General features: G+C 35.8%; 1 protein-coding gene across 1 annotated transcript in view; it reads right to left on the reverse strand.

The window, feature by feature from the left end:
* Positions 1-3,879: 3,879 nt before the first annotated feature.
* Positions 3,880-11,970, reverse strand: part of LOC121106291 (translation initiation factor IF-2-like) — a 26,186-nt gene continuing 18,095 nt past the window's right edge. The window contains exons 4-7 of the mRNA XM_040645236.1: positions 10,685-10,748; positions 7,437-7,494; positions 7,152-7,324; positions 3,880-4,015 (exon numbers count right to left, since the gene is read on the reverse strand). Coding sequence (XP_040501170.1) covers positions 3,899-4,015; positions 7,152-7,324; positions 7,437-7,494; positions 10,685-10,748 — 412 coding nt within the window. The 3' untranslated portion in view covers positions 3,880-3,898. The remainder of the gene's footprint in view (positions 4,016-7,151; positions 7,325-7,436; positions 7,495-10,684; positions 10,749-11,970) is intronic.

An 11,970-nucleotide genomic window follows, 5' to 3' on the forward strand; every position in this document is an offset into this window, starting at 1 on the left:
AAAAATTTGGAAGGACACAAATACATGGAGGTTCAAGAGCATCCTACTAAAGAATGAATGGGTCAACCAGGAAATTAAAGAAGAATTAAAAGAATTCATGGAAACAAAGGAAAATGAAAACACAACTGTTCAAAACCCGTGGGATGCAGCAAAAGCGGTTCTCAGAGGGAAGCACAGAGCAATGCAGGTCTTTCTCAAGAAACAAGAAAGGTCCTAAATACACAACCTAACCTTGCACCTAAAGGAGCTGGAGAAAGAACAGCAATTAAAGCCCAAATGCAGCAGGAGAAGAGAATTAATAACGACCAGAGCAGAAATCAATGAAATTGAAACCAAAAGAACAGTAGAACACAGCAACGAAACTGGGAGCTGGTTAAGAACTAGTAAGATCGATAAACCCCTGGCCAGACTTAGCAAAAAGAAGAGAGAAAGGATCCAAATAAATAAAATCACGAATGAAAGAGGAGAGATCACAACCAGCACCAAGGAAATACAAACAATTTTAAGGAACATAGTAGGAACAACTATAGGCCAACAAACTAGGCAATCTGGAAGAAATGGATACATTCCTAGAGACGTATAAACTACCAAAACTGAAACAGGAAGAAACAGAAAACCTGGACAGACCCGTAACCAGCAAGGAAAATTGAAGCAGTTATCAAAACTCTCCCAACAAACAAAACTTCAAGGCCGATGGCTTCCTTGGGGAGTTCTACCAAACATTTAAAGAGGAATTAATACCTATTCTTCTGAAGCCGTTTCAAAAATATAGAAATGGGAGGAAAACTTCCAAACTCTTCCTATGACACCAGCATTACCTTGATCCCCAAACCAGACAAACACCCCACCAAAAAGGAGAATTACAGACCAATATCCCTGATGAACACGGACGCAAAAACTCTCACCAAGATACTAGCCAACAGGATCCATCAGTACATTAAAAGGATTATTCACCACAACCAAGTGGGATTTATTCCTGGGCTGCAAGGATGGTTCAACATCCGCAAATCAATCAATGTGATATGCTACTTTAAGGAAAGAAAGGACAAGGACCACTTGATCCTCTCGATAGACACAGAAAAGCAACTGACAAAGTACAGCATCCTTTCTTGATTAAAACTCTTCACGGTGCAGGGATAGATGGAACAGAACCTCAAGATCATAAAAGCCATCTTCAAAAAGCCCACAGGGAATATCATTCTCCATGGGGAAAAACCGAGGGCTTTTCCCTAAGGTCAGGAGCACGGCAGGGATGTCCACTCTCACCACTGTTGTTCAACATAGTACTAGAAGTCCTAGCCTCAGCAATCAGATAACAAAAAGAAATAAAAGGCATCCGAATCCGCAAAGAAGTCAAACTCGCACTCTTCGCAGACGACGTAATACTCTATGTGGAAAACCCAAAGACTCCACCCCAAACTTGTTAGAACTCATACAGGAATTCTGCAAACTGGCAGGATAGAAAATCAGTGCACAGACATCAGGTGCATTTCTATAGACTAATGATGAGACAGAAGAAAGAGAAATTAAGGAGTCAAACCCATTTACAATTGCACCAAAAACCGTAAGATTAGAAATCAGAAATAAACCTAACGTATCGCATGGTACACTGGGTGTTATACGCAACTAATGAATCATCAAACTTTACATCGGAAACTGGGGATGTACTGTATGGTGACTAACATAATAAAAAAAACACTAAAAAAAAAAAGAAATAAACCTAACCAAAGAGGCAAAGGCTCTGTACTCTGAAAACTCTAGAACACTCATGAGAGAAACTGAGGAAACTACAAAGAAATGGAAAAACATTCCACGCTCATGGACTGGAAGAACAAATATTGTTGAAATGCTATGTTACCTAGAGCAGTCTATACCTTCAATCCAATCCCTATCAAGATACCATCAACTTTTTTCACAGAGCTGGAACAAATAATCCTAAAATTTGTATGGAACCAGAAAAGAACCTGCATAGCCAAAAGAATGTTGAAAAAGAAAACCAAAGCTCGTGGCATCATAATTCCGGATTTCAAGCTCTATGACAAAGCTGTAATCATCAAGACAGTATGGTACTGGCACAAAAACATTCTGTTTCTTTGGCCAATGAAACACAATAGAGACCCCAGAAATGGACCCTCAACTCTATGGTCAACTAATCTTTGACAAAGCAGGAAAGAACAGCCAGTGGAAAAAAGACAGTCTCTTCAACAAATGGTGTTGGGAAAATTGGACAGCCACATGCAGAAGAATGAAACGGGACCATTTTCTTACACCATACACAAAAATAGACTCAAACTGGATGGAAGACCTAACTGGGAGACAGGAACCCGTCAAAATCCTAGAGGAGAACATAGGCAGCCACCTCTGTGACCTCAGCCGCAGCAACTGCTTGCTAGACATGTCTCCAAAGGCAAGGGAAACAAAGACTTCATCAAGATAAAAAGCTTTTGCACAGCAACGGAAGCAGTCGCCGACACCAAAAGACAACCACGGAATGGGAGACGATATTTGCAAACGACATATCAGTTAGAGGGCTAGTATCCAAAATCTATAAAGAACTTATCAAACTCAACACCCAAAAAACAAATAATCCAGGCAAGAAATGGGTGGAAGACATGAACACACATTTCTCCAAAGAAGACATATAAATGGCCAACGGACACATGAAAAATGCTCACCATCACTCGGCATCAGGGAAATGAATACAAATCAAGACCACCACGAGATATCACTTCACACCAGTCAAAATGCTAAAATGAACAAGTCAAGAAATGACAGATGTTGGCAGGGATGCAGAGGAAGGGAACCCTCTTACACTGTTGGTGGGAATGCAAGCTGGTACGGCCACTCTGGAAAACAGTATGCAGGTTCCTCAAAAAGTTGAAAACAGAGCTACCCAACGACCCAGCAATTGCACTACTAGGGATTTACCCCAAAGATACAAATGTAGCGATCCGAAGGGGCATCTGCACCCCAATGTTTATAGCAGCAATGTCCACAATAGCCAAACTATGGAAAAAGCCCAGATGTCCAACGACAGATGAACAGATAAAGATGTGATGTGTGTGTGTGTGTGTATATGTATATATATGAATGTATATGTATATATATGAATGTATATGTATATATACATACACACACACAATGGAATGTTACTCAGCCATCAAAAAAATGAAATCGTACCATTTGCCGTGACGTGGATGGTACTAGAGGGTATTATGCTAAGTGAAATAATTCAATCAGAAAGAGAATTATCATTTGAGTTCACTGGTATGTAGAATTTAAGAAACAAAACAGAGGAGCCTAAGGGAAGGGAGGAAAAAATAAAAGCAGATGAAATCGGAGCAGGAGACAAATCATAAGAAACTCTCAATCATAGGAAACAAACGGAGGGTTGCTGGAGGGGAGGAGGGTGGGAGGATAGGGTAACTGGATGATGGACATGAAGGAGGGCACCTGATGTAATCAGGACAGGGTGTTATATAAACTGATGAATCCCTGAACTCTTCCTCTGAAACTAATAATACACCATAGGTTGATGAATTGAATTTAAATTAAACAATAATACAAAATAAGAATATAGAAGCCAAACCAAGATAACTTTTGAGGTGATTAAACAATGACACAGAGAGGTTTTTAGATACTAAAATATTGGTTTGAAGGGAAGAACACTATTAAAAGGAAAGATTACCAAAGAACAAAGATATCTTGCAGAAACTATTCAAGGTGGACGATGAAAAGTGCAGTTGCTATTGTTAAGGGAACTATTGTTACTATTTAAGGAATCTAATTAAAGTGTAAGTATAATATTTTGGCAAGAATTTGTATTTAGGTTTTAATAAAGTAAAATGATAGTTAAATCAATTAATTAATGGTTAAAATGATCTGAAATATTACAGTCTTACCTAGTAATCTCTTTTTCTAATTGACCATTTTTCTTCACTTCTTGATCCAAACAATATTCCAGAGATTGTTTTAACTCAATAAATTTCTTCATCTCTCCCCTTTTATCATCACACTTTGAAAAAACATTTTAAAGAAAATTATTTTTAAAAATCTAGATACTCATTCTTCTTTCATAAAATATTATTTCTCATGAATTCATGACTAAGACATGTGTAGACAGTTTTATAAACTACATTTTATAAATTTTATAAATTAAAATTTATAATTGTATGTTTTATCATTATATAAATGGTTTATAATTAACTTTAATTTTAAATGTATATAATGTAGTTTAAAATTTATGATTTTAAATTTTATCTAATGTAGTTTTACAAACCTGATGCCAATAAAAACAAATTTCAAATGTAAGGAACTTTCTTCAAACAGCTTAAACTGATTTTACACTGTCATCATTATTTTTTCTAGAATTTAAATTGCCAAAATTTACTTGTGAAATACAGAGGTTCTTACCCATATTAATACTAAGTGTTAATGAAAACATTTTAAAAGTGGCTATACTTACATTTTACTTTCTGACAATACCCTAGAAGCATTTTCATCCATAGCTTAAGATACTCTGCGTTCTGTGAGATCACACCTTTCTAAGATAACCTCTGAAAAATTCCTATGCAGTCCCCATTACAGTTTTGATGATCATCTGACTTTAGGATGAGATACTCTCATTCTCTGCAAGCATTTCAAGCATTCTCTGCAAAATTTCAATTTCTTCTTTTCTATTAACTACTTTTCTCTTTAAATAAAGTTTAAGTCTTCTCGATATTATAGAAAAACTTTTGCTTAACTCCTGCAGCTTTTACTATCATCCTGCTTCTCCCCTTTCGCTGGCCTTGAACATTCTTTATTTAATGTGTCCTTTCATCCACAGATTCAACTTTTCATCACTTTTCTTCTTTTCACTAAAATCTGAGCTTCCATCCTGGAATTCCACTAAAAAAATTTGAGGGTCATCAAGGATCTTTTTTTTAAAGTCCTTATCCACTTTACTTCTCAGCAGCCCCTGAAAACAATGACCACACCCTCCCCTCTGCTCTTCTAATCCCATTTTATTTCTAAATGACAGCAACCGCTAACATTTAGTCCCTGACCCTTGCTCTTCCTCTCTTCAAATCCTCTCCAAGTTGTTTAAATCTCAAGGCTTCAAAACCGGATTCTCTAATCTACATTTCCAGCCTTGACCCCTGTACTGAGGTCATTTGTCCTTTTGATCTTCCTTCTAGTTCCTCACAGACAATATTCAAAACCACACACTCAAAAACCGTTACCTGATGTGGACTACATCAGCTAGTGTTTTTAAAAAAATTATTTATTTGAAATAGAGAGAGAGTGCATGAATGGGGGAAGGAGCAGAGGGAGAGGGAGCAGGGAGCCCGGTGCAGGGCTCAATCCCAAGACCCTGAGCTCATGGTCTGAGCTGAAAGCAGGAGCTTAACTGACTGAGCCACCAGGTGCCCCTAGACAGCTAATCTTCTACAGTTTATGTTGACTCTTTTTGGTATTACTTCAAGTATATTGTTATTTTATCATCTCAGGGGGCACCCTTACCCTTAGGATGCTGACCACCATACTTTGTCTTGCTTTTCTTTTATGATGCAAAGGTTTTTCACAAGGGTCAGATTATCAACTTTTCGCCTTTGTTTTCTTTTGAATAATTTCCTATTCCGTAGAGATTTGATCTTAGGGAAGTCTTCTGGAGTTCTTTTCAGACACATACTTGACTATATTGTTTGGAAGCTTAAGTCAGCCTAGGGCGATATATCTCTTCTTCCCAATCCAGATTCTTCACCTCAAAACTGTGTCCATCAAATATCTTAACCCAGGTAGTCTCTGGCCTGGGGATTCGTGAGCTAAATCCTTCTAGAGAAGTCAGGACTATGGACTGAGTTGGTTGAAAGCTGTTTTTGTTTCACAGGGTAGACCTTAAAGTGGCTAATAATTTTCTGTCATAACCCTAATTCATTTCCATTGGAATCTACAGAATAGCTATGGATATTCTTAAAAACCTGACAATATTTGATACCTTCCTTAATAGATTTCTGTATGACACTGGAGGGGGACAAACCCTGGCATTCTCATTCACAGAAGACTCTTTATCAACATATTGTCATGTTACTTACGCTCAATGAAAAGCACAGTAATACAATGTGACTAATTTATATGAAATCTAGAAAAAAAATAATTTTCGATGTTTCTTAGGCCACGGAAAGGACCAGTCAACAGAATGTGCCAGTTCCCCTCGTAGGTATAGCTGTATAATGAAATTTGAAAGTATGCAGCTTTTGTGACTAAAAGAAACTAGTGGTAGGTGCATCTACCTCATTGTTCCAAGTTAGGACTCACAATGCAGTCCTCTCATCTTACATCATTGGTAGCCTCTCCTACAAAGGAGGGTGTAAATGGCACGAGAATCTGGTTCTGCTTGGTAAATAGTTATATGGTTTTCACTACGGATCAATAAGTTGGAATTGGGGATTGCACATTAATTTTTTCTGAGATTCGATTGTTAAATCTCTGAAAGGCTGATTAATTCAAGTGAATGAAAAGAAATGAGCTCCAGAACTTGCAATGAATGCTAGGAGTACTGTTACTACGTAAGGCCCTGATTGAGCACTCATTTCTACTTTTTCACTGGCATCTCTTTTCCTTTTCAAAATCCAACAAAGAGAAAAAGATATTCCTTTGAGAAAAACGTTTGCATAATGACCTAGTAGTCATTCTTGAAGAGGACAACAAATTACAAATTTTTGATTACAAATCACAACAAATTATCATTAAGGTAATCCATCCTCAATCTCATTAAAGGGTTTAGATTACAAGAGAAAGTCAGAACTCAAGATCAAATTATTACTCAAAGTTTGGGAATTTTTAAACATATTGAAAAATATTATTCATCTTGCCCTTCTTAAATACATTCTTCCCCCCACCCCCTCCCTCATCTTCACATCCATCTAGCTGTTCTTGCCAGTGCTTTCTAATTCTTTACTTCCATACTGGCATACCTAAGAATTGTTCACTCCCACCAACCTTTATAAATCTCAATCCGGTACTTATCTCCCTGTTGTTATTACACTGTGTCCTCTTATGATTTGGAGGAATTCCATTTCTTCCTAAGAGTCTTGTCATTATAAGGATCAAGGGGATGTATGTGAAAAAAAATATCAGGGAAAAAAGTTTAAAACAAAACAACTTACCTTTGTAACACCAAGGCCTTCTAACGGCCTGAGAGGTTTTTTAAGAGTGTTGGGTGATGGAATTTCAGGACAAAAAAGGTCATGCACTTTTGTATTTTCATCTTCATGATCAGAATTATCATCCGTAAGTGAAAGCTTATCGCCTACTGTAATAAGGCCACGTTTTGTTTCCACTTAGTAAAAAACAAAATAAAGAGTACATGAAAATATCTGTAATTTTGAATTACTGAGTAACACAAGAATGGACAAACAGCAGTGAATAACACAAGTCTTCAAATAGCTTACAGTTCTTGAATTTCTCACAAGCAGCCATTAGCTTTCTTAAGCTTGGTTTGGGGACATTCTAGAACAAAAATTAATAGTTTTAAGGATTGCAAGTATCACATTTGGTAAAATAATCATAATAGTCACTATTATCAAATGAGCACCGCTACACAAAGAACACAGCTTTTGGAATCATTCAAATGTAGATTCAAGTCACAGTTCTGCCATTTACTAGCCTACATTTTCTCATGGGGTGAGGATTATGAGAGATTTAATAGCTAGTCCCAAAGTGTTACTTTCCTTACCCCTGATTATCATACAAATTCTTCCTGAACCATTTAAAACTAAAGCTAGCCTACAACCCAGCAACTGCACTACTAGGTATTTCTCCAAAGGATACAAACATAGTGATCTGAAGGGGCATCTGCACCCCAATGTTAACAGCAGCAAGTCCACAATAGCCAACATGGAAGAGCCTAGATGACTCACTGGCAGATGAATGGATAAAGAAGATGTGTGCATATACACACAATGGAATATTACTCAGCCATCAAGAAACCCGAACTCCCTGCCATTTGCAATGACATGAATGGAACTAGAAGGTATTCTGCTAAAGCAAGAAATAAGTCAGTCAGAGAAAGCGACTACCACGAGTTTCACTCATATGTGGAAGTTAAGAAACAAAACAGACAAACATAGGGGAAGGGAAGGAAAAAAAAAAAGATGAAAACAGGGAGGGAGGCAGACCCTAGAGACTCTTAACTATAGGCAAGAAACAGGGTTGCTGGAGGGAGGCAGAGTGGGGGCAGGGAGTGGAATAAGGAGTGATGGGCATTAAGGAGGGTACTTGAATTAATGAGCACTGGGTGTTTTGTGCAACTAATGAATCACTGAATTCTACCTCTAAAACTAAGAATACAGTATATGTAAATTAAAAATGAAATTTTAAAATATTTTTAAATACTTTCTTTACCAAAAATAACCTAAAACACAACTTTGTTCCTAGGTAATGAAAGCATTATTGATAAAAACCCAAACATTAAATTTAGATTAATTATTTATACTTTAACATGTGTTTCTGATTTATATTTCACGAATATCTCTTGTACAGGAGAAAGAAATACTAAAATTTAGGTGTTTAGTAGTATCTCTATTTAGTGAGATTGGAATTACACTTTAAGTTGGTTTGTTTGTCAAAATGCAGAGACAAATGATTGCCAAATTCAGCTCCTTCCAGAAAAAGAGGAAAAAACTAATAATAAACCTTGTAGGGCAATGATTCATGAATGACCTCCAGACAACACAAAGCCATAACCAAATATATTGACAATGGAGACAGAAAGAGAAGGACTGAAAGAGCAGACTGTAAAGAAATGTTTCTGCAAGGAAAAATTGGGGTAGGGATAAGTCATTAAAAAAAAAAAAAGAGTTGGGGGGAGAAGAAGCAAAAAGGAAAACAATAAGACATGACCAATCAATCAAGCACAAGGTTAAGATAAGGAAAAAAAGGAAAAATGTAAGTACAAAACGTATATGGAAAAAATACGTATTTTCTGGAATATGTAAGAGTATGATTATGGATATACGAAAAACAGAAGTCTCTAAAATTTTTTCAATTACATATTATAAATATATATTACAAATAAATTATAAATATATATAAGACAGAGGCTCTTGTGCATAGTTTATCCCTAATAATACTGACTTTTCTCACTCTACAACTATTTCTTTATAATTACTGTAGTAAAGAATTTAATTTTTTCACTATAGGTTGTTCAATTTGTGGTCATCTATCACTATCTGAAAGCTATAAATTATTACCAGAGAGAGAAAAAAATAGAAAAAGAAATGTTTCTAATACATCAACTTTGCACATGGAGAAAGAACTGGTAATGAGAATTCTAAGGAGAAATGGATTCCTTGAAAGGATATATCTAATGGGACATAGGTGGGGTTAAAGAAAATAGTTGGGCATTTTCATCTACAACTCTAAGCTCACAATTAGAGGATACTAAAAAATACACTGTAACCTTCCTTCTTATTTATTTCTTTGTTTCCTCAACATAATTCATTTGCACTTATAAAGCCTAAACATGAAAATAGAATCTAAATTTGAGCCATATTTTTTAAAATTTATGTATTTAATTATGACATATTATACACATTACATTACTTATAACATTCCATTATACAGAATTCCATCTTCATGTTTCTTCACATTCAAAAATATTAAATTGACTCTTCCAAGCAAGACTTTATTCTAGGTGTTCCAAGAGATGCACAATTATGTTTCCTAACATCCAGCAGCATATAATGATGCAGGGGCTTTCAAATGAATATTTAAATAAACATAAAATGAGTGAGATTTTCAGTTTTAGAATCTGATACAAAGGCTACAAGTAGATATTTTTTAAACTATAATATAAAAGATTTCTGAAATTGGACATTTTACCATATGGGTATGAAGAGCCTCTGCTTCTAGAGCTGATTATTATTTAAGGCAAAACATGTATTCTTCACATAGATAAAGAGTTTTAACTATACTCTCCATGGAATCATTTTGAAAGCACAGTGGAATGCCTTTGCAATATACATGTTGAGAAACAATTTAAATTTCTGAATTTCCACAATTTCTAATATTATTTTAATCTGAATGTAGAACAAAGGATAGAAACAGAGAAAAAAAATCTTCTGTCATAACACTACAGGCTGCCAAAATAAAAAATGTCCAAGAAAAAATATCTGCAATAAATAATTGGATCCACTAAAGATTTCATTTAGGCATTAGTATTATAAAATTCATGTTTTCTAGAGAAAGAAAGAAAGAAAGAAAGAAAGAAAGAAAGAAAGAAAGAAAGAAAGAAAGAGGAAGGAAGAGAAAGAAAGAATAAGAGAAAGCAAGAAAGCAAGCAAGCAAGAAAGATGCAAAGAGAAAGACAGTCATGTTAAGATAATTTAAACCTCACAGTAAGAATCCTTATCCTTGACTAAATGTCATATTTCCACCATTATGCGAAAGCTTTTCCCAATATAATTTTCCTGTCATTATATATTTTCCAGCTCATTTTCTTCAACCTCCACCTTCACTATTTGCCAGAGTAAAAAAAAAAGATTTCAACTTGTCATAATTTTGTAAAATGGTTTATTCTGACCAACTTTCCATTACAAACATAAAATGATGACAGGCAGGCCACTGGTAATTTTTAACAGTAAATAATAGACAAAACTAAATTCAGAGCAGGAAAATTAATTTCACAAGAGTACTTTACCTTGATATTAAAGTCATCATCTGATGTAGGCCGTGCATCATCGGCACCACGGCAAACAGAAAGCCTTTAGACAAAAATATACAACAAAACCAAGTTCATTAAAAAGAAAAATTGAGTGAAAGGTCAGCTATCTATTTATTGAAAGAAGTTTCTTGATATAATTAAAATTTGGCCTCTGTTTTTATTACTAAGTTTTTATTTTAATTCCAGTACCATTAACATGCAGTGCTTTATTAGTTTCATGTATACAATATAATGATTCGGCAATTCCATACAACACCCAGGGCTCCTCATGACAAGGGCATTCCTTACCCCCTCTCTCCTATTTCAGCCATTCCCCCACCCATCTCCCCTCTGGCAACCATCAATTTGTTCTCTATAGTTAAGAGGCTGTTTCTGGGTTTCTCTCTCTTTTTTTTCTTTGCTCATTTTTATTGTTCCTTAAATTCTACATGAGGGAAATCATACGGTTGATGTCTTTCTCTGACTTACTTCGCTTAGCTTAATACTCTCTATTTCCATCCATTTCACTGTAAATGGCAAGATTTCATTCTTTTCTATTCCATTGTGTATATATACCACTTCCTCTTTATCCATTCATCTGTCAATGGACACTTGGGCTGACTATTGCAAATAATGCTGTAGTAAACATAGGGGTGCATGTATCCCTTTGAATTGGTGTTTTTGTATTTTTTGAATAAATACCCAGTAGTGCAATCACTGGATTGTAGGGTAGTTCTATTTTTAGCTTTTTGAGGAAACGCCATACTTTTTCCCACAGTGGCTGTACCAGTTTGCATTCCCACCAATAGTCCAAGAGGGTTCCTTTTTCTCTGCCTCCTGGCCAACACTTGTATCTTGTGTTTTTGATTTTAGCCATTCTGATGGGTGGGCGGTGGTATCTCGTTGCAGTTTTCATTCGCATTTCCCTGACGATGAGTGATGTTAAGCATCTTCTTATGTGCCTGTTGGCCATCTGTATGTTTTCTTTGGAAAAATGTATGCTCCTGTCTTCTCATCATTTTTAAACAGGGTTGCGTTTGGGTGTTGAGTTCTATCAGTACTTCATATTTGTATACTAACCCTTTATCAGATATGTCATCTGCAAATATCTTCTCCCATTCTCTAGGTTGCCTTTTCGTTTTGTGTATTGATTCCGTCACTGTGCAAAACCTTTTGATCTTGATGTCGTCCCAACAGTTTATTTTTGCTTTTACTGCTCTTGCCTCAGGACATAGAACTAGCAAAAAAATGTTGCTACAGCCAATATCAGAGAGATTATTGCC

Source organism: Ursus maritimus, unplaced genomic scaffold, assembly GCF_017311325.1.
Source record: "Ursus maritimus isolate PB19 unplaced genomic scaffold, ASM1731132v1 scaffold_31, whole genome shotgun sequence".
NCBI classification, from domain to species: Eukaryota; Metazoa; Chordata; class Mammalia; order Carnivora; family Ursidae; genus Ursus; species Ursus maritimus.